This window comes from Pteronotus mesoamericanus, unplaced genomic scaffold (assembly GCF_021234165.1).
Source record: "Pteronotus mesoamericanus isolate MK-2021 breed Mesoamerican mustached bat unplaced genomic scaffold, CSHL_Meso_final contig_639, whole genome shotgun sequence".
NCBI lineage: Eukaryota > Metazoa > Chordata > Mammalia > Chiroptera > Mormoopidae > Pteronotus > Pteronotus mesoamericanus.
This window is the reverse complement of record NW_026555223.1, coordinates 1226421-1250287: the sequence shown is the minus strand read 5'-3', so window position 1 is coordinate 1250287 and position 23867 is coordinate 1226421. Positions and strand designations below refer to the sequence as shown.

General features: G+C 44.4%; 1 protein-coding gene across 1 annotated transcript in view; it reads left to right on the top strand.

The window, feature by feature from the left end:
- SAMD4B (sterile alpha motif domain containing 4B) overlaps nucleotides 1–23867 on the top strand; it is a 39607-nt gene continuing 15740 nt past the window's right edge. The window contains exons 1-2 of the mRNA XM_054580801.1: nucleotides 1–45; nucleotides 13712–14114. Coding sequence (XP_054436776.1) covers nucleotides 13919–14114 — 196 coding nt within the window. The 5' untranslated portion in view covers nucleotides 1–45; nucleotides 13712–13918. The remainder of the gene's footprint in view (nucleotides 46–13711; nucleotides 14115–23867) is intronic.

Genomic DNA, 23867 nt, shown 5'->3' with positions numbered 1-23867 from the left:
CGGTGGCCTGAGGAGGCCCGAACGGCGGCGGCGGCGGCCGAGGCGGTGAGTCGCGGGCAAGGTCGGGCGGTCCCGGGGCAGCGGCGGGGCACAGTTCTCGGGGCTCACCTAAGGGCGCCCCAGGCCGCGCGGGCGGCCCCGCCCCCTCAGGGACCCCAAGCCGCGGGCGGCGGCGGGCTCGGAGCGCGGGCCTGAAGGGTCCCGACCCTTGAGAGGATCCCTCATCCAGGTCCTCCGAATAGCTCTCACAGACCGCCTCGAAAGCTTCCCTTCCAGACCCCACTTACACCCTCGGGATCGACCCCGCACGTCTACCTCAGACACCTCCTTGGAGGACGGTCCCCGGCGACCTCAGAGACCCCCTGACACCGCAAAACCATCCCCCCTCTGACGGCCCCAGGTCTTCCCGGGATCCCACCCCTTCCATTCTCACAGGCTTGTCCAAATTGTCCTAGGTCTTGGAAATCGGTCTCAGAGAACCGTGCCCCAAATCCCCATCTTCCTTCTCTTTTCAGAAATACTCCCCGAGGCCACTCCTCGGATATTTCAGCAATACGTGTCAGATGTCTTCTCCCTCCGAAACCCTAAAAACCTCCATCAGTCTCCCTCAAATCCTCTCCAGACCCGGACATTCCGGAAATCTTCCCCAGAGATCGACTTCGCATGGCCCCACAGTTTCCCCCAGGCTTCCCTCTCACCTACACCTGTACCAGAAATCACCCCGGAGATTTTCCACTCAGAGCCCCAAATCTCAGAACCCCTGACTCCAGATCCTTCAGAATGCCCCTGATGTGCCCCGAAGATCTTCCTCAGAGATTCCCTGAAATGTATGGTGAACTCTTCTTCCACATTCTAAAAGCTTCTTCCAAAACTCCTAGATCTTTCCTAGTAACCCATACCCAGTGTTCCAAAAATTGCTTCTAAATTGCAAGAATTTATTTTATGGTTTCTCTCTGTAATTTCCCCCACCCCTTCTAAACCTACTTTTAAGTGAACTTTCTAACATCCTCCTCACAACCACTGTAAACTCTAAGACCCTCTTCAGGATCCCTCTGAGATGCAGTTTTTCAAAATCTCACATCTCAGAGACCCTAGCAACCCCCTTGAGCTCTCCTGAGATGTGCCCTGCAAATCCCTCCCAGAGACCCTTCAAACACCCCTCCCCCAAGAACCCCTTGAGAGTCCTCCTGCCTTACTAAGAGACTTTTCTTAGAGATGTTTCTCTTTGGAGTCTCCCTCACAGGTTCACTCAGATCCCCTAGAACCCTCTGTAGAAAACCCCCACTGCCAGTCTTCCCTCAAAATAACTCTGAGCTCCTGCTCTTAGAAAGTCCCAGAATTCTTTCTGAAAAGCCTTCTACCCTGACATTCCCACATTCCCTATATACCCTTCTGAGGATTTTCCTCAGATATTTCTCCTCATCTGAACCCTCTGAGTTGTTTCTAAAAAAGACCTCTGTCATCCTGCCCTAGCTAAGATCTCTCTGAGTAGACCACACCTGCAAGAGACCCTTTAGAAAGTTTTCTCCAAAATTGCCCTGTGTCAACATTACCCAGCCCCCAGCACTTATGAGACTTCCTCAGAACTCTCCCTCAGACTCCCCCTCTAACATCCCCAAGAAACCTTATTCAGGACCCTATCAGATTTACCCCTTTCAGAACTCCTATTTACACCCTCTTATCTCCTCCATTCTCTTTCCTCTGAAGTCAACTTAGAGATCCTTTGCAGATCTGAACCTCTTTCCCTCATTACTCCTTCATAGGCCCCCAACATCCTTGAGACAATGTTCTCAAGAAGCTCTAGCCCTGACTAGTGTGGCTCAGTGGATTGAGTGCTGGCCTGCGAACTGAAAAATCTCTGGTCCAATTCCCAGCCAGGGCATGTGGGTTGCAGTCCAGGTCCCCAGTTGGGGGCGTGCTAGGGTAACCAATTGATGTTTGTTTCCCTCTCTTCCTCCCTCCTTTCCCCTCTCTCTAACAATAAATAAATTTTTTTAAAAGAAGTTCCATGTCCCCCTTCAATAAAAAGTTTCTCAAGAGACACTCTCACCCCTTGAAATCCTAATCCTCAGCGACCTATCTCTCAGACCATTTTTCTTAGGTTCCATCATCACAGACCTCCTCCTGCCTACAGAGATCAAGATACCCTTAACACCTCCTTAGAGAATACTTGAGGACTCTCCTCCCACCTCCATTTTTCTTTCAGAAGCCTTCACCTTCCTTTTTCTCTATAGTAATGGGTCTCAAAGGTTGTTCCGTTGACTAGCAGCATCTGCATCACCTGTGAACTTACTAGAAATGCAAATTTTTGGACCCTACCCCAGACCTACTGAATCAGAAACTCTGGGAGTCAGGCCCAGCCGTCTGTTTTTAGGAACCCTCCCAGTGATTCTGATGTATGCTCAAGTTTGAGAACCAGTGCCTTCTAGGAGGATTTCCCTTTCCCCACAGAAAACCCCCAAAAGATGCCTCAGAGTATGCCCCTATGCCCTACTTCCCACCTCCCATTTTCCTCAGATTTCTTCACATTCACCCTTTGTGAAGTACCCATCCTCCAGAAAGACCCCTTACTCTCCTCAAAAGGCTTCTAGCTTTTCCACAAAGTTACCACACCTCCTGAGCATTACTTCAGATTCTACTTCTAAATAGTTCCCTTTCAGATCATCTTAGCACTCTGCTCGCTTCCACTCCACGTCATCCCCCAGTCTTTGGTGCTTCTGCTTCAAATTGCTATCTCCTCGAACGCACATGTCCATCTCTTCTCATCTACTCCTCATCTATCCTTCTCCACATAGGCACCCTCCCCTTAAGGTACTTGTAAGTCTTCATTCTTTGTGTCTTTCTGCCCAGAGCCCTTCATTGTACTTCTTAGACCACCATTCACCTTTCTTGTAGTTTTTCATGTACTTGCCCATTTATCCACCTTACTGGACTGAGAGTTCGGAAAATACTGTGGATGTGTTTTATATCTTTCTGAATCCCACAAAGTGGGATTTGCCCTCTGTAAGTTATTGGGAATCATTGGATCATTAGCATTTCTTGTGTTTGGCTAGAAATCTCCAAATTTTTCAGATCTCACTCCCCATTCAGGTTCAACATACTTTCCCACACCTTGTTCCTGTCTCCCTCTCTTCTCTCTACCCAGCCTCTTTTGCTTCTCCTCCAAGGAGATGCTGTCTTCCCCAGCTGCTATCTGTGGGACTTTCCTTTGTGTTTCCTCCTGGTTCCAAGCTACCCCAACTCCTGTTCCTTGTGACCTGCCTCACCCCATCCTGCTTGGTTTCTCAGCCCTCCATAGGGCTCTCAACTTTCTCTAAGGAACTCTGTTTCTTTTTGAGGTTGAGAAAAGGAAACAGGGTAAACACTGAGGCCTGCCTTCAGGGAGCTCCCAGTACAGTAAAGAGGTTGCGCAGGTACACAGGGCAGAACATGAGGTACAAAGTATATGTTGTAGAAATTCAGTAGTGAGAGAAGGAGCCCTTTATCTGGAAATACTTCACAGAAAACAGGTATTTGGGTTGGGTGGTATTCCGCAGGAGTTGGGACAATGATGAGTAGCCTTCCAGGCAGAGCAAAGAGCTTATGCAGTGGGTCGAAGATAAGAAAGTGTCCTCATCTCTCACCCATGACATCTCTTCTCTTCCCGTAAAGGACAGAGATGAAAGAAATCTTCCATCTGCATTGTATTTGCCAGCTGCACTTTAGTGACCCACAGAGTAATATTAAAGACTACTATTTATTGAATTACTATTATTTCCCAGTCACTGTTTAAATGTTTTACATGTATTATCTCATTTTATATTCGTAGGAAGGACCTACAAGGTAGGTAAACTACAATTATCCTCATTTTATAAAGGATGAAATTGAGAACAGGTGGCACAAATAGAAGCTCTCTGGTCCCTATCTGTCCCAAGATGATAGTGTCTGAAGTCAGGGAGTTAGATTTTCTGTTCTGATAGGGTTGGGAGCAATGGGGCATTGTAATGTAGTACTTAAGTATGCAGACTTTTGGAGCCAGACAGGATTTGCATCCCGCATGTCACTTACCAGTTTTGTGACCTAGGACAAGTTACCTAACTTCTCTGGCCCTCATTTTTTACAGTTAAAACATGAAAGTAATAATGATATCCTACTTCATAGATTAATTATAAGGATTAAGTAAGTTAATACATATAAAGTACGTAGAACAATGTCCTGCACATAAATTCTCAATGTTAGCAAAAAAAGAAAGAAAAAGAAAAAGAAAAAAAGCTCATATCAGCCAGGACTCTAAAGACATAAGTGGCAGAACTTTAGCTCAAACGAGTTTAATCAAAAAGGAGAATTAGCCCTGGCTGGTGTGGCTCAGTGGTTTGAGTGCTTGCCTGTGAACTGAAAGGTTGCTGGTTCAATTCCAGGTCAGGGCCCCAGTTGGGGTGTGCAAGTGGCAACCAATTGGTGTTTCTCTTTCACACATAGATGTTTCTCCCTCCCTTCTCCTCTCTCTAAAAAGTAAGTAAGTAAAATCTTTAAAAAGAGAATTAATGGATTGATGTTAACTGAAAAGTCCAGAACTAGAATGACTTCAGAACTAGCTGCATCGAGTTTAAACAACAGAGTGATTGCTCCCCATTTCTCTACTGACTTAGCTTCATCCTCAGTGGGTTTCTGCTTTGTGGTGAAAAAGATGGCCCTCAGCAACCCCAGGCTGAAATCCTACCTCTTAACAGTCTCAGTGGAAAGAGCAATCTTTTCTGATAGCCCTGGTTTGAAAAGTTTTTTCCCTGAATAAATGTAAAATGATGACAGAGGTCCTTAGTGACATATTTTAGGCTCTTTACCTCAGAACAGCCTCACTTTCTGAGCCAGATAAAATTGAGGTCCATCCCATGAGCTTTCTGATAATTAATGATAGTCCCTCTCCTTACTGTTCCCCTAGCTCCAATCTATGATTGTTTGGATTTAGAGAGAGTATATGGCTAGTCTGACCCAGTCAGACTTTCCTTTGGGATCTCACTGGGAAAGATAGGAATGAGATGACTGGCTTGATTTGGTGGTAGCCTCAAGGCAGAGGAATCCAGGAGTACTGGTGCTCAGTTTCCTACAATCAGCTTTGGGTTTCCAGGGCCCAGAACTCTGGAAGATAGTTAAGTAGTGAGTAGTTTTGTGTGTCTTTGTGTAAATTTGTTGAATAGATTTCTGGCTGAGGGCAAGTCACAGAACAGCAGTATATAGAGTATGCTAGTCTCAAATGTCTCTAGCAATTAAACAGTTTATGGAGATACTTTTCTAGGTACTGGAGATAGCAGTAAATGAAAAAGTCAAGGTCTTAGAACTCATGAATCTTAATATTCTGATGAGAGAGAGAATATATAAACAAATAAAATAAGATAGCAATATGTGCTATGAAGGAATTAAAACAGTAATGTGAAACAGAGGGTGAGGATGGCCACTGTACACAAGGTAGTCAGAGTTGGCCTCTTTGAGGAGGTGACAGTTGAGCCTGATTACCTGAAAGATGAGAAGGCCTCATTTGTGAGCGATCTGGTAGTGAGGCACCCTAACCCAAGCTTTATTATGTGTGGAGAAAGAACTGCTGCAAAGTGAGGAAATTTTTCACAAGTATTGAGAATCTGTTATGTTCGAGGTGCTATGCTAGGAGTTGAAAATGTAGCAGTGAATAATGCAGCCACAGTATTCCCTTCCCTCTTGTATCTTACAGTTGAGGCATTTCTGGAGGAGATGTAGCCTTTGAAGACCTTTTGATGATGGTACCAAGCCACAGACTCCTTCCCACTGGGTAGATGGAGAAGTTTGGGGCACACATACACCTAGATCTGATTGATAAGAAGGAACCAGCCTTGTGATGATCTGGGGAAGAGCGTTTCAGGCAGAGGGGTCAGCAAGTGCTGAAACCCTGAGATGTGTTCAAGGAGACCAGTGTGGCTGGAGTATAAGGCAAGAAGAGCAGGGGGGTCGGAGAGGTTGACAGAGGCTACATAAGATGATTGGGAAACTATTGGAGAATTTTTAAAGGAAGACAGTGACATAATCTGATTTTTTTTCTTTTTAGAAAGTTCACTGGTTTCTGCAAGGAAAATGGGCAAAAGTGGAAGCAAGAGGCAGATTAGGAGACCATACATTTGTCCAGATGAGAAAGGATAGTGATGAATATAGTGTTGGTAGTAAAAATGAAGAGAAGCAGATAAATTTTGGGTATAGAGAAAACAGAACTTGATGATGGCATTAGAGAAAGAAGAATCCAGAATGATGACAACTCTATGAGAATACTTATGCCTCACAACTCTATTAGAATTAGGTACTATTAATAAATTCATTTTATATATGAGAGAACAGGTACAGCAAAGTGAAATCATTTGCCCAAATTAAGGACGGTAATAAGTGGTAGGGTTATATTTCCAACCCAGGCACTCTGGTCCCAGAGCCACTTGAGTTTTGGGAGAGAAAAAGGAATGGAGGGCATGTTTCACCAACATTAAGAATTACCAGCCCTGGCTGGTCGAATGAGTGCCAGCCTGTGAACTAAAGCATTGCCAGTTTGATTCCCAGTCTAGGACACATGCCTGGGTCCCCAGTAGGAGGCACGTGAGAGACAACCACACAGTGATGTTTCTTGCTCACTCTTTCTCCCTCCCTTCCCCTGTCTAAAAATAAGTCTTTTAAAAAAAATTTATTTAAAAAAAAAGAATTATCAAGACGATATGACTAGATCTTATAGAAGAGGAAGGAGTCAAAGATGACGCGAGAAACACTGACTTGTCCACATAGAGGTGATAGTTGAATCTGCAGGAAGTGATTACATTCCTAAGTGAAAGAATATACATATGGAGAAGGGAAAGAAAGCCCTGGCCAGGTAGCTCACTTGGTTAGAGATTCGTCCTGATACACCAAGGTTGTAGGTTTGATCCTCAGTCAGGGCATATACAAAAATCAACAAATGAATGTATAAATAAGTGGAACAGTAAATTGACATGTCTCTCTCTTTGTCCCCCTTCTCTGTCTCTCTCAAATCAATAAATAAAAATATTTTTTAAAAAAAGGGAAGGGAGAGTCAAAGATAGAGTTTTAGAGGGAAGGGGCATATTTAGGGGTGGGATGGATAAAAGTGACAGCAATACTTCGTGGAGAAGCAGGGGTAGGGGTCAGACACCGGCTTCCTCTCTACTTCAGGGTTTCCTAGAGCTCTCCAGACCATGTTATCTTCCAGGAGGCCTTGCCTGGCTTCTCACCTTCTCTGTCCTCAGAACCATTTATACAAAAGCCTCATTCTTGGGTGAGGCAATAGCATACATGTTTTGTGTACATATTTCAGGGGTTTCTGGAGTTTCTGAAAATACTGGTTGGTTTTTACAAGAAAGAAGTTAGACTCCCTTGGCTTCTGACATTCTCCTGTTCTTCTCAGGTCAGGATAATGAGTTAATCGTAGGTGACTAGTCTATTACCCTGTTCATGAAGTATGAGTTACACAAAGGCCTAAGTGTATGGATACTGTAGAAGGGCTAGTAATGGGTAGGAGGCTAATTGGAGCCCCTCATTTATCCAGAGATATTGGCATTAAATGATGTACCCCTTCAGCCCAACTTTCTAGGCAGTGGAAGAGAACTTAGAGGAGACTGTAGCATTATTCTCAGAAACAGCCAAGAGTTCCAAAGCCCAGACTGCCTGGCCTTAAAAATCTCAGCTTAGATGTGTGCAGTCTTGGATAAGTGACTTGACCCTCTATGAGCCAGTTTCTCCATCTGCAAAATGTGGATATTAGCCCTAGCTGGTGCGGCTCAGTGGATCAGGCCACAGACCTGCGAACCAAAGGGTCACCAGTTCAATTTCCAGTCAGGGCACATGCCTGGGTTGCGGGCCAGGTCCCCAGCAGGGGATGTGTGAGAGGCAATCACACATGGGTGTTTCTCTCCCCCCTCTTTCTCCCTCCTTTCCCCTCTCTCTAAAAATGAATAAATAAAATCTTTTTTAATGTGGATATTACATACATATATATGAGATAAATACAGAATATATAGTTCTAGATCAAATGAGCTCATCCACGGAAAGCTGTTAGCATAGGGTCTGAGATCTGACACCTAATGTGTAATGTAATGCTAAGTGTCATGATAGACATTTTTCTATACATTGTTTCATTTCATTCTTACAACAAGTTTCCCTAAGGAAGAAACTGAGTTACTTGCCAAAGGTCAACACAGCAAGTAAGTATCGGCAGGATAGCCCAGATTTCAGTCAGGTCTAACAGACTCCATGGTGGTACTCTGGATATGGAGAGTTGACTTCCAAAGATGCCTCCTGTCTGTGGACCGCTTTTCATTCTTTGGGGCCAAGGAAGGAGCCTAATGGACACTTTTTCCTGGAACCTCTTAGGCAATCTTTGGCTCCATTTCCCACCCTCAAGGGTTGGTAGATGCTTCCCAAGAAAGTTAGTTGGTTTTTGAGAGACCAAATATGCCAGCAATATTGTTGAGTTTTTCAAGAGACTCTCCTATAGTGGTTCCACTCATGACCTCAAAGGCAGAGAGTCATTTTTGGTGACATGAAGACAAGGAGACCAGAGCAGTGGTGAATTGTCTTGTATGGGAGGAGTCAAAGCTTTTTCAACTTTTAAGTGATAGAAACCCAACTCAAAATGGCCAAAAAGTAGTTTATTGGTCCCTGTAACTGGAAGGGGTTCGGGGGATGCATCAGGCTTGCTGTTTCCAGGTCTTCAAGTAAGAAAAGATCTCCCTTTTTTTCACCTAATTTTTTTTTTAAGATTTTATTTATTTATTTTTAAGGAGAGGAGAAAGAAGGGAGAAAGAGGGAGGGGAGAAACATCAATGTGTGGTTGCTTCTCACATGCCCCCTACTGGGGACCTGGCCCGCAACCCAGGCATGAGACCTGACTGAGAATCAAACCAGTGACCCTTTTATTTACAGGCTGGTGGCTTAGTCCACTGAGCCACACCAGCCAGGGCTTTTCACCTAAGTTCTTGATGATGCCTTCATCTGTGTTGACTTCATTTTAAGGCAGGCTGTCACTGAAAGGTGGCAGAAGTGGCAATCAGTAACACTAGGAGATGTTATGTAATCTGAGCAACCCTAATCAAGAACTTATTTTCCCCAGTAGTTCCAGCAAAAGTTGAGGGAAGACTTTCCTTGCCTGGTCTTTACTCCATAGGTCCAAGAAAGGCAGTTAATTCTCCAAAGGGAACTTACGGGGTTGGTACAAGAAGATAAAAATGGACATTTGGCAGTCAAATCCATCACAGTAAGATGCTACTACAGTAAGATGCCTTAGAATAGTCAGTGCTGATGCCTCTTCCCCAGCCCATCTCACCAGCCAGATCTTCCTTTCTCACTGCTTCTGAGCACTTGGGATATGCGGTAACTGGCTGTTTGATGGAAGAAGGCCATCCGGTCCTCTCCAGTTTTCACCACACCAAACACCCAGCATCGTTCCATCCAGAACATAGGAACCCTTCCTTTAGGGCTGATTTTTATTTACTACTTTTAACAGTACATTCTTAAAACTGACTATTAACCTAAAGCCCCCGTGTTTGCTGAGGACTTTCTGACCTATCCCTGGTCACTAGATCCTGTTTATCAGTCATGTTTCTTGAACAGTGGGGGTGGCTTGAAGGTGTGAACCAGAGAGGCCCAAGGGAAGGATAATTATACTTCTGGTCTTTCCCCAGTGTGTGTCTACCTGGGCAAAGGACCACAGGCCACAGGCTTTGTTTGCCTGTATAATGGCTTTGTTTGCTCTGTATAGTGGCTATTTTAATGTGAATTAATTTCCAACATATAAAAATAGGGGAATTTTTTTTTAAATAAAAAATAAGGGAATCTTATTTAAAATTCCAGATTTCCGTCTCCTCTTTAAGAAAAAAAAAATCTTAAAACCTAACAGTGCTGGACCCACATTCCCACGTGGCAGCAGTTGATTAGAGTTAAATTGTGACTTCTCCCTTTAGACAGGGTATGTGGTTTCCAGCCCATCATAGTCTTCACCAGCCTGCTATTTAAAACCTGGCCTTGTAAAGCATCATGTTTGAGAACCCGCTCTGCCCCAAGGCTTTCTGCTAGCATATGACTTGGGGAAACAAAGCGGGATTAATGTTTAGTCAACAGTTTATTTTGGGGGAGACACTGCTGTTCCTTAGGAAAAGTAGCAACTTAATAAAAAGAGTTTATGGAAACAGAGTGTGCACAACTTTGGTCTGTTTGTGGGTTTGGTCATCTTTTACAGTAAATGCTGGTGGCATATCAAACCTCCCATCACAGATGTTCCCTCTGCAATAGTAACATGTCCTTCTATCTTAGCAGTTGCCACCCAGTGAAGGAATCCCACCCCCAAGGGATGTTTGTTCAGCTTCTACTTGACTACTTCCAACAGCCAGAGAGCTTATTACTTCCTCACACGGCAGCCAGTTTCATTCTTGGATCGATACATTATTTTAAAATTTTTCTATGTTGAGGCTGCTGCTGTCTCCTTGTGACTAAAAGCCACAAAATGCTGAAGCTAGGAAAGGAAACAGATTTTTTCAAGCTCGTGAGCTACCACTTACCCATCCTGCATCCAGGGCAAACATTGATAATCAATCATAGTACTCTTTCTCACTGAGCCAGAAAGTAGAATGTACCCTTAAACGTTTTTTTTAATTCCTCTAAAATTTACAGAAGATGTGTTCACTTGTAACTAATGAAATAGTAAAAAATGATGTTGAGAGTGTTAATAATTGCTCCTTCTCTTCAAGGTAACAAATGTGAACAGTCTTAGGGTATATCCTTTATACATTTCTCTATACACACATATACATATGTGTATATATATTCAAATACAAGATATATTATGGTTTTTGTATACAGCTTTTTCTTCTTTTTACAAAAATGAGATCACATTATACATACTATATGGCTTATGGACATCCTCCAGGATGGTAAAGATCAAACACTATGTAGAGATACAGAGATTAAGGTAGGAGTTTCTTTTTGTTGTTGTTTTGTTTTTGTATTCTGACAGGATCAAGCGTGTTTTTAATAGCTACATAATAGTCCATTCTTTGAGATGTGCCCCTGTTTATTAATCATTCACCATTGCTTCATGTCTTTAAGATCCTTCTCACCACAGTGCTGCAGGCCCACTACCAATCAGTTGGAGTTAGCCTGAGAAATAAAACCCATTTGTCACATGCGTTCCAATCTAGGTACTTATCTCACACATTGTAGAGAAGAGAAGCAGATGGGCTCAAAGATTAAAGTGAATCCATGGCTGGGGCAAGACTAGAACTGAATTTTCTTTCAACATTTCCCATGTCCCATATTGCCTCTTACCTAGAGCTGTCTATCCAGGTTCTTCTCTGGAGTAACTAAATAAATAAATCTAATTCCTCTTCTGTGTGATACTCCTTCAGATGGAGTCAGTTATGCAGTTGCTCCTGAGTCTTTTTTTCCCCAGAAGAAATTCCTTAATGCCTTCAAATTTTTCTCTCAAGATTTTCAAATCCCTTTACCATCCTGTGGGCCATTTCTTCAATCTTCTCCCCCATGGCTATAGAAATCTCTAAGTGTGACTTTCATGCTTACCTTTTTTATTCATTCATTCATGAACATATATAATGGCACCTTCCATGTGCCTGTCAGTATTCTGGACACTGAGATGATGGCATAGCTTGTATTTTGGCAGGAAGAAAAAAACAACAAACCATAAGTAAGTGACATTTGAGGATGTTGAGCTAAATAGAAATGGAATACTGTTAACATAAGAAAGTGAGAGAGCGACTCCTTAGATTAGTCAGGGAAGATCTTTCCAAGGAATTGACATGGAGCTGAGACCTAAGTGACAAGTAGGAGCCAGCCATAGATAGGTCTGGGGGAAGAGGATTCCATTAAACAAGAAAGGACTTGATACAAGATAAGGTTAGAGAGGCCACAGGGGTGTTGCAGAGAGTCCTGTAGGGCAGGTAAGTTCAGGTTTAGTGTAGATTTTATTTAAGTGCAATGAGAAGTCATTGGAGGATTTTAAGCCAGGGAGGCAGCATTTGATTTCCCTTTTAAGATTTCTGGAAGGCCTGTTTAACTTGGAGCAAGGTTTCATTTTTTTGCCACACTCATTTCCTGTATCGAAAGGGACTGATAGGCAGGTGACTTTACACTGTTCGGGTGTCCCTCAGTGAGGTTAGTCACCACCATTGTCAGGTGCACCTCACAGCCCTCCTCAGCAGGAGCATGGAATTTCAAGAAGGCAGTAGCTCCCTAAGACCTGAGCGCAGCAGTTTCAGTGGGTCTTCATATTGGAGTTCTCAATCCTCTTGGGAGCCAAAGGAGGATCCTGAAGACGTGAAGCAGTGGTGAATGATTAATAAACAGGGGTACATCTCAAAGAATGGGCTGTTATGTGGCTATTAAAAACATGCTTGATCCTGTCAGAATACCAAAAAAAAAAAACAAAAAAACACAAAAACAAAAAGAAACCCCTACCTTAATCTCTATATCTCTATGTAGTGTTAGATCTTTACCATCCTGGAGAATGTCCATAAGCCACATAGTAATATGTACAATGTGATATCATTTTCATAAAAAGAAAGAAAAGGAACTGAATGTGTTTTGGAGATGGAACCAAGGACACTGGTTCTAGGAAAGACAGACAGGAAATGTAGTTGGAGACCTAGAGCTAGAAACACTTAGAAAAAGGTTTTAGAGTAGTGTCCAGAAACCAATCAGCTGAAGAATAGACCTGTTTGCCCAGTTGACACAGCTCCTCTGTAGTTCCTGCAAGAGAGGAATTTGGACACTTTCTTGCTTGAGAGTTTTTTACTTTTAATGTGTCCCCCTTGTCCTCAGGTTGGCATTCTCTTGGCTCTTAGGTGTCTAGATTACAACCTTAGATCTCTGGGAGCCAAGGGGACTCCCCAACCCAGAAGACCTGGGTCAAGATTAGTCCTCAGGGGAATGAAGAGGAGGACTGAGACAGATTGACCTCAGTGCAGAGATTGATAGGATCTTTGACATTATAGCTGCACCTTTTCTAGAGGGGGAGAGCTAGATTAGAGGAGGTGAGATCCCCCCAGCCTGTTAGAGATCTCTGAAAAGGCCTCTGTCCACAACCTTACCCTTAGGCACCCAGACAATTACTGATCAGAGAGCTATCCACATACCTGAGATCTCCACTGGGTCACTATCTCATCACCCCCCCACATTAGCTTTGTGAGTCTTAGCTTGAAATAATATGAAAAGTCTATAGCGTCCTGTTAGCAGGTAAGCAGTCACTTTATTCAGCTCTCAGAGGAGGTGGCCAGAGACCAGTAAGGTCAGGGCATGTGCTTGGGGTCATATGCCTGCTTAGTCTAAGTCACCTGGGGCCAGGTTTCCACTAATTCAGGTCTTTTCCTGTAATATGCAGTCTCTCCTATTTCCCATTTCTAGAAAATCTTACCAACTTACTCTGTACTTTAGGTCCATATCATTTGACCCTATGACAGCCAGGCCTGAGGGGCAGCATCTTTTCCTTTGTCTAGTGCAGATCTTTTGAGTCCTGATCAACCCTTTTCTTTGAATATGGAGATTGGAGGGAGAGTTGGTTTAGTATCTGGTGTTGACTTTGCCTTTCTCCTAGGAGCTCTGCAGAGTGAATACCCTGAAAAGGGAAGACATGATGCCTCCTTACCCCCCAGAACCAGGTCAGTTCCAGCCCCTTCATTCTATCTGATCCACTTGCTTCCTTTTTCAGGAGCCTGGAGAGGCGTGGCTGGACCAAGACCTCCCCCGATGTGAGCAGGTTTCCTCCTCTGCCCATCACCTATTGCCACCACGCCAGGGATCATCCTCAAGCCCTGGCCTTCAGGGAAGAGGTAACAGGAGTCCAGAGCCGAGACCATGTGACGGCGCTGGCCCTCGCCACCGCCGTCCCCCCCACCCTGGCCCCAGGCCTGGCACCATGATGTTCCGAGACCAGGTGGGCATCCTCGCTGGCTGGTTCAAGGGCTGGAATGAATGTGAGCAGACAGTGGCCCTGTTGTCGCTTCTGAAGCGGGTCACCCGCACCCAGGCCCGCTTCCTGCAGCTCTGCCTGGAGCACTCCCTGGCGGACTGCAATGACATCCACCTGCTGGAGTCAGAGGCCAACAGTGCTGGTGAGTCTCCAACCCCAGAGATGGGAGCAGGAGGGACAGCTGGAACAGGAATAGATGTCAGATGGCTGAGGAGGCCTACCCAACAATGGTGCTAAAACATGTGGGTTCTAGACTTGGTGGGTGGGGAGTTCCTGACCTCCCAAGTTATCATCATGGATCTCCTGGGGCTTTGTTGCCAGATATCATCAGGCATGGAATGAGGGACTCCTGCCGGAGGGCAGTACTAACGGGAAACTACCCCTAGCAAAGGAAGTATCATGTAGGGTGGCTTCTCTGAGCAGCTCAAAGGAACAGACTAGTCATTACTTAAGAAAGGGGGATTGAAGGTAAGCATTAATTCATTTCTCAAAACAGCTTCAAGAGAGTTTTGAATTTAGATATAGTCTGTATCAGTTCCCTTAACACTCAGTAGAGAAGGGCTCTGTGCCCTGTGAGGTTGGCACTGGGGTGGAGGAGCCAGATTTCTCTAGAACCTCTCCCTAGAGCATGAGACAGAAAAAAAAGTGAGGCCAGAGAACCATCTCAAGAGGCTCTGCTGAAGCCATTCTGGCCTTCTGGGTCCCCACAGGCCTGGATGGAGAGCTGCTGTCCTTGGTGACAGGTGGAAGATAGGAAGGAAGGCTAGTGGAGAGATGGAGTCGTGCACACCTGAAAAGTAGCTGGAAAGAGGGACCCCGTGTATAATGTGTCTAGACCTTTACCACCTTCTTCCCCGTAATAATTGTTCACACTGAGCCCTTACAGCAAGCCAAGTACTGGCTTTACTTGTGTCGTAACTTCAAAAGCAGTATTCTTTGATGGCCCTAAAGTCAGACTGTCTAGGTTTAAGTCCCAGTTCAGTCACTTGCCATATTACCAAGTAACCTAACCTTTCTGAGCCTTGGTTTTCTCATCTTTAAACTCAAGATGATACTTGTGCTTACCTTCTAGGCTGATTGTGACCTCTGAGACTAGTTCCTGGCATGTAGTAAACACTCAATAAATGTCACTTGTGGTTTTTATTGTCAGTAACATTTAATCCTCACAACAACCCCATGAGATAGTTATTGTCATTAACCCCATTATGCAGGTGAGGAAATCAGCGTGGGCTGCTAGGATAGGGATTTGGGGAGCCACAGAGCTACCTGGCCTCTCTCATCTCCCCAGACCCACTTGCCTTAGAAACAATCACCTTTATTTTACCCAGTTTTTAGATACAAGCCACAGAAGCACCATGGTTGTAGGAGAAGACAGTTCCTCAGGCCAGGAGTCACATCAGCTTAAGTCCCAGTCTAGTGCACAGTGAATAGCAATAAGCCAGCTTGGCTGTAGCAGGCTTAGAGTTCAGCTATTTGATACCCCATTTACCTTCCCCACCAGGGAGGACTCCCCTCTGGTCTAGCAGTAGGAGCAGGAGTTCAGTGGCTATAATACGGCTCTGACCCCAGAGTGGGGGTTCCTTTGGAGCAGGCCAGTGTCTTACACAGCTTTGTCACATATTCCCACCACCCCATCTTGAGCAGGCAGTTGGATGAGCACTGGGTGCCAATATTGGCTATGTATTAAATTAACCATAGTGCTTACTACGTGCTTAACTAGTTTATTTATTAGAGCACTTTTAGTCTTTGCTTTTGTTTTCAAAATTTGTAGTAAAATCAAACTATATGAAAGGTGAAAGGTGAAAAGTGAAGTCTTCCTTCCAGATTTCCATGTTTCCAATTTGTATTTTGTGAGATATTCTGTGCATATATGAGCATGGCAATGTTCTACTTCCAGCTTTTTCATTGTTTTGATTATTTTAACACATACAACACTGTGCATATTAACCAATTTGCTTTTTTTTCCACTTAACAGTATATCAAAGATCATTCCATATTTAGCCCAGAGATGTATATCTCATTGTTATTAATGGCAGTTTGGTAGTAAGAATAGGAAATGTTTATAGAGCCCTACTTGTGTATCAAACAGTGCATTATTACCGTATTACTCATTTAGCCCTCAACCACAGCTCTGTGATGTAGGTCTTACTATATCCTCATTTTACAGAGGAGACTGAGGTCTGGAAAGGGTTAGTAACTTGCCCAGAGTCATACTACTAGACAGAGGTGGAGCTGGAATTTGACTTTAGAGCTCTTGCTCTTGACCATTAGGCTCTACCACATGCAATGTGTGGCCTCACTCTTACAAACAGTGCTGCAATGAATACCCCTTTAAGCATCTCTAGGATAAATTCCTAGAATTCTCTGGGACTTCTAAGTTTAAAGTTATGTTCATTTAAAGTATTTGTTGTTGCCCTCAAAGGACATGGTACACTTTATACAAAGAGACTGAGGCCCATCCAAGATGGTTTGCATTGGTATGTCGGAGGTAATGCCTAGCTAGCAATGAGAATTGGTGTGGAATGAATGGACTGATGAATGAATATATGATCAAGGTTTTTATCCTCAGTCCCATGGGAGATGGTGAGAATATAACAAGCTGATACTTAAGTGAATAGAGAAGTAGGGAAAGCTAAGATTGAGAAAAGAGAGGGAGGGCCATGATATGTTCCAGAGTCAGCAGGAAGCCTAACAGGATTAGAGCAAAGCATGACTAGAGAGAAATTTGGTAGAGTCTTGAATGCCTCATTCCGAACCAATGTGGAGGCCCCAAGGCTGAAGGAAGTCTGTATTTCCTAACTCACTCCCACCCTTAAGTAGAACAGCCACCCTGCCTTATTTGTGAAGGAAGGAACTACTTCCTAGGCTTGGGGGTTTGCCTCGTGAAAAGAGCTGTGTGCATCCTTTGTTATTCTTCCTCTGTTCTTTTGGCTTTCCCACTCTCCCTTGTGTTTTCCAAACTTACATCATTGACAGAATCACCTGGTGGGGGAGGAAGTGACTTCAAATTCAGATTCCTGGGCTCTTTACCCAGATCCACTAAATTAGAATCCCGAGGGGATGGATGGGCCTGGGAACAAGTACTCAGGTTCTTTTGCTGACCAGACAGTTTGAAAGATGAAGCCCTCCTGGATGATTCATTTGTCATGGGACGCCCAAGAGTTCCAAATCCAGCTCTGCCACTTACACCTCTTGAGACCTGGGCCAGCCCCATCCCTCTTGGGCTTGAGGATCATATCTGGACAATGAAGAGGTGGTTATAGGTACTCTCCCAGTATCTTTTGGGTTCTGAAAGAATGTGCCAAAGAAGGCGGAGTTACAGCTCTGCATATTACTTTGGAAGCCCAGCAGTCTTCTAAAGCTATAGTTCTTAATATTTTATAAAATGGACCCCTCAGAGAATATGTCCCTCCTCCCCAACAAGATGCACAGCTACCCCACAAACTAAATCTTTAGTTGAATCAGTCCACCAGTTTCCTGATGAGAGCTGCCTATTACAGAGTGTTTTTCAACTTCAACTCCCTTCAGGCCAGAAGGGCTGAACAATGACAGGTTCTCTGTCTTTCTCTGGGTTTGCACTCCATGTCTCACCACCACCCCACCCCCCACCCTGCCACTCCTTCTAGTTCTCCCAGGGAGACCCCGGGTTCAGGTTTGGGTTTGGATCAGCGTTGCCTACCTGACCATCTCCTGAGAAAGGTGGGGAATGCAGAGGGCTCAGTCTAGGCAAGTGGGTCCTAACTCTGGCTTCATGTCAGAATCACCCAGGTGCGTCATTAAATGAACCAGGGGCCTAGGTCTTCTCCCCAGAGATTCTGATATTTTTTTTAAGCTCCCTAGCTGGCTCTTGTGTGCATCCAGTGAAGAACCACTTGCCTCAATGCTGACGCTGATTCTGGGTGAGCCTAGAAAAGTGATGAGTGTACTGTCGTGTGACCTGTGGGGAGTGAGGGCTGTGAAGGGGGTCTCTGGTCTGGGCAGTCTCTTCCTTTCCAGCAACTGGGCAGTCCCCCCAGCACAGGCAGCCAGCATTGATTTCATGGAAGCAGAATCTCAACAGGCAAACAGAGGCCCTACGTTTCCGCCTGTCGTCATCTCTGTTCCTTCTCCCAGTGCTGTCTCCCTTTCCTGTTTGGAGTTATAACAGTAATCCTGTCTCTCTTTTTCCCTGATGCTGACTTGGACCAGAAGGGTGGGGCCAGGGAAGCTGAAATCCCCTTCCCTACCTGGTATTATAGCTTCCTGGGTCACATTTCCTGCATTTCTTTCCTCCTCCCACCCTCTTGAGTCAAGAGTCCCCACATCTAGCAGGTTTAAGCTCCTCCCTCTCTGGCTCACTGAATCTGGGTGGGGAAACTGAGGTCAGGAGGGGGCCATTGCTGAGTGAGTCACTAGAGTTCAACTCTGATTATTCCACCCTCCCCTTTCAAGCTCCACTGACACAGTTCATCAAACAAAAATGTGAGCCCCTGGCCTCCCCCGTGTTGTGTGAGCTGGAGTAAGGCAGAGAGGGCATGTTTGGAGCCAAATCCCAGCCTCTCTGACGTGCCAGAGGCTGCCACAATTATTACAGGAGCCCAGCACATAAAAATGGGTTTGTTCTTATTTCAGTCTTCAAGATATATTTGGTTGCTGTGATTTGCCAGGACCCAGGATCATGACCTACTTAGCTCTGGTCACCTGGCCAAGAAGGGCACTCATATGCAGTCTCCCTTATCTTCCTCATTGCCTATAGAGTTCAGGTTTGCAGCTTGGTGAGGAGATGGCATCAGAGCATTCCTTAGTCCCCACCACATCTTCCCAACTCCAGAATTTCATCATCGCTTGTGCGTCTAGCTCAGAAGAACCAGAGAAGTGTGTGTTTTGGTAAATAACTGTGTGAAATTCCCCACCCCTGTTGGGAATCTCAAGGGGGAGGAAGGCTCAGATGTGCCCTCCTATGTAAATTGTTCCCCACAGTCCCAAAACAGCATGGGCTCTAGATCTTCAAACAGGACCAGCAGTAACAGTTAAAATATTTGGATCACTGTACACGTATTAAGTGCTGTACACAGTTGTCTCATTGAATTTTTACTATATTCTTGTGATGAAGGGGCTTTTATTACTCCTATTGCACAGAAAAGGAGACTAAGGCTCAGAGAGGTTAAAGGACTGGCCTACAATTATGTTCACCTAGGCCATGAAGGCAGAGCTGGATTTTTTGAACCTAGGCAAGTTTGCCTGTTTACTCAGTATACTCTGCTAAAATACAAGACTGGGTAATCTGAGGTCAGAGGATCCTAGACAGGACACATTATACATATATAGATACCACTACCTTCCAGGGAACCATCTAGGTCCAATTGTGCAGGTATTCACTGGGCCCCTGCTGTGCCTCAACTCTGAGCCAGACTTGACTCATCTGGGCAGGAAACTAGAAGTTCCATCCCCGCCCATCATCTGCAGCCCCAGCTGGGCTCACCCCAAGGGGCCTGAGGCTGCGCAAATTCCTTGGACCAGTTCCAATGCTCACTGATGCTTCCCAGCCATGGGAGGCCCGCCCTCCCCAACACATTGCTGCACAGACACATGAACACATATTTCCCCAGAGTCAGCCTCCATTTGTCCAAAACCACTCTCCCCTTTCTCCACAGTAAAACAAGGTCCTTCATTGAGCCCAACCCTTGGGGCTGTTCTGTCACATCCCCTGGCAGTACCAGAGGAGAATCTGTGTCTCTTAGCCTTGGGGTCCTGGTAGTACCCGGGGTGGGCGGGGGGAGGGCAGAGACTAGACAAGGCTTTTCTCTGTCCCAGATGCTTCTGGCTACCCTGAAGGCCTAAACAGCAACAACTGAGAACATCAGGATAAGGCTGAAAGGATAGGCTGACTGTTAGAGAAGGGAGAAAAACACCAATCTTTGATTCACATACCGAGTGCCTACTATTGGCAGATTCAGTCAGGTGCTTTCCATGCATTGTCTCCCTAAATCCTCTCAGTAGCCCTATAACCCCTCTTTTACAGAGGAGGATGCATATTGCCCATACAACTGCATGATACAGCTGGGATGCAAGTCCTTGACTTTCTGTCCCTAATCTTAATCATCTATTTATTCTTCCTCTTATCAAGAACTAAAAACTCAGGGACTAAGTCAGGGAAATGGGGTGTCAGGGAGTTCCTTCCCATGTAATCCAGTGCCAGATGGAGGTGGGAGGGTAGGAAAGGTAAAGGCTCCCTGAAGTCAAGAAGGCCTGTCTTACCTTGGGAAGATCTTTAGATATGGAGATGACCTAAGGGACAGCTTTGTGGTCATGGGAGCTGGTTAAAGAGAAGAAACAGATGGATAAGATGAAGTTTCCTAGTCTTGAGTGGCAGGTCCTGAAGGGACTCTGGAAAGCCAGGGATAGGGAAGAAGAAGAGACCTGGCATTGGAGAGATAGTAGAGGGTTATGGGTAAAGTTCCTCCCAAGTCTGGAGGCAGACAGCCCTTGGCTCTGTCACTTTGGACAAGTGACTTCATCTTTCCAAATCTATTTCCTCATCTACAAGATAGGTATGCTAAAACATGGTTGGGTGAGAATGAAAAGTAATCATGTTCTTAACGTAGTGTCCAGCGCATAGTAAATGCTCAATTATTACTATTATTATATAGTACAGTAGTCCCCCCTTATTTGTGGTTTTGCTTTCCGTAGTTTCAGTTACCCACAATCAAACAGTCTAAAAATATTAAATGGAAGATTCCAGATAATCACTTCTTGGCCTTTTGGCTAAGATCAAGTGAAAATTCCAGAAATAAACAGTTCATAAGTTTTAAATTATGTGCCGTTTTTTAAATTATTGATTTGAGAGAGAGATACATTGATTTGTTGTTCCACTTATTTATGCATTCATTGATTGATTCTTACATGTGCCCTGACTGGGGATAGAACCCACAACCTTGGCATATCAGGACAATGCTCTCACCAACTGAGCTATGTGGCCAGGGCCAAATTGTGCGCCATTCTGAGTAGCGTGATGAAAGTCTCACACTGTTCCACTCCATCCCACCTGAGATGTGAATCATCCCTTCATCCAGCATATCCATGTTGTATATGCTACCCACCCATTAACACTTAGTAGCCATCCTGGTTATCAGATTGGTTATCAGATGTTTTGAGAGAGAGAGAGACACACACACACCACATTCACATAACACCGATTGCAGCATATTGTTAAAATTGTTCTGTTGTTGTTAATCTTTTACTGTGCCTAATTTATAAATTAAACTTTATCATAGGTATATATGTATGGAGAGAAAATAGTATATATAGGGTTCAGTACTATATGCGGTTTCAGAAATCACCTGGGGGTGTTGGAACATATTCCCCATGAATAAGGTAGGGGACTACTGTTCTACTTTAGTTGGTACTATGGACATAGCATGAATCGATGACTCTAAATAAATGGATCCCTGGGCACTTTAAACAGGGATTCTCTAGGAAGCTTGGAGCAGAGACCCAGGCCAAGAAAAAAATGCAATTAAATATGGCCAGAAGTTGGGAGTTGTGTGTGAGTCATATTCGTAAAGCTACTAATTTAAGGAGAATCAGAAGTTTATGTGAATTCCTAGGCCATAGATTTCCAAGCAGGTCATTAAAAGAAAGAGAGGTGCAAGAGAGTTCTTTTATGCAAAGTTCCCAGTGGCCAGGTATCAAAGCCTATAGTGTGGACAGAGGAACAAGATGTCCTTGGAATCTTAAGTCCTAAGGAAGTTGTGTTGAGACACCATCAGGTGTAGAGGGATCCAGATCAGGGCTCACTTGAAATCCAGATGCCTAGAATTCTGAGGCTCTCCTTATATATATGCCCATTTCCAGCCTCTCTGTTTCCTGGGCCAGGAGTTGGTTTATGCCAACTGGGTATTTAAAAGAAAAGAACCATGAACCCTGATTGCTGTGGCTTGGTTGGGTGTCATCCCGCAAAAGGTCATGGGTTCGATTCCTGGTCAGGGCACACACTTAGGTTGTGGGTTCAGTCCCAGACTGGGCATGTACAAGAGGCAGTCAATGTTTCTCTCTCTCACTGACATTTCTCTACCTCTCTTTCTCCCTCCCTTCCCCTCTCTTTAAAAAATAAATAAATCTTTACAAAAAAAAAAAAAAAAGATTTTATTTTTTAGAGAGAGGGGAAGGGAGAGAGAAGGAGGAGGAGAGAAACGTGGGTGTGAGAGAGAAACATCAGCTGGCTGCCTCTCACACACCCCCAACCAGGGACTTGGCCTACAACTCAGGCATGTGCCCTGACTGGGAAGCAAACTAGCAAACTTTTGCTTTTTTTTTTTTATTTTTTGGTTTTTTGGTTTTGTTTTTAAGTATATTTTATTGAGTATGCCATCACAGTTGTCCCATTTTTTTTTCCCCTTTATCTCCCTCCTCCCTGCATCTCCCCTCCCTCCAACACTCCCCCCGCTCCAGTTAGTTCATGTCTGTGGGTCATACGTATAAGTTATTTGGCTTCTACATTTCCTACACTATTCTTAACCTCTCCGTGTCTATTTTGTGCCTACCAATTATGGTCTTATTCCCTATACCTTTTATGCTCATTCTCCATCCTCCCCACTGATAACCTTCCATGTGATTTCCATTTCTGTGATTCTGTTCCTGTTCTAGTGGTTTGCTTGGTTTGTTTTTGGTTTTTTAGGTTCAGTTGTTTGATAGTTGTGAGTTTGTTGTCATTTAGCTGTCATTTTGCTCTTCCTAGTTTTGATCTTCTTTTTCTTAGATAAGTTCCTTTAATATTTCATGTAATAAGGGCTTGGTGATGATGAACTGCTTCAACTTGACCTTATCTGGGAAGCACTTTATTTGCCCTTCCATTCTAATGATAGCATTGCTGGACAAAGTAATCTAGGTTGTAGATCCTTGCTTTTCATGACTTTGAATACTTCTTTCCAGCCCTGTCTTGCAGGGTTTCTTTTGAGAAATCAGCTGATAGTCTTATGGGAACTCCTTTGTAGGTAACTGTCTTCTTTTTTCTTGCTGCTTTTAACATTCTCTCCTTACCTTTAATCTTGGGTGATTTAATTACAGTGTGTCTTGATGTGTTTCTCCTTTAATCTAACTTCTTTGGGACTTTTCTGTGCTTCCTGGACTCGCCTGTGTATATCCTTTGCCAGATGGGGGAAGTTTTCCTTCATTATTTTTTCAAATAAGTTTTCAATTTCTTGCTCTACACCTTTTCCTTCTGGCACCCCTATGATTTGGACATTGGAACATTTAAAGTTGTCCCAGAGGTTCCTATGCCTCTTCTGATTTTTTTGAATTCTTATATTCTTCATTCTGTTCTGGCTGAATGTTTATTTCTTCCTTTTGTTCTGAATTGTTGGTTTGAGTCCCAGTTTCCCTCCCTTCACTGTTAGTTCCCTGTATATTTTTCTCTATTTCACCTTGTATAGCCTTCACGTCTTCCTTTATTTTTGTGACCATACTCAATCATTTCTGTGAGCATCCTGATTACCAGTGTGTCCAGCTCTGCATCTGATAGGTTGCCTCTTTCCTCGTTGCTTAATTCTTTTTCTGGAATTTTGATCTGTTCTTTCATTTGGGCCATATTTCTTTGTCTCAGTGCACCTGTTATGTTGTAAGGGGTGGAGCCTTAGGTATTCACAAGGATGGGGCAACCCACTTCACTGCATTGTGGGTCCTGTATGTGGGGAAGGGGGCAGAGAGGGAACAATGCTGCTTGCTTGGCTCTTGCCCCACTTTCAGTCACTTCCCTCGTTTCCCTCAAGCAGATTGTGCCCTTTCAGGTGCTGATTACAGGTGGGCTTTTGTACATTCTAGGATCCTGTGGGCCCCTCCAACAGACTCTTCTGTGAGACTGGGAGTTTCTCCCACTGCTGCAACCCCCACAGGTTTTTATAGCCAGAGGTTTTGAGGC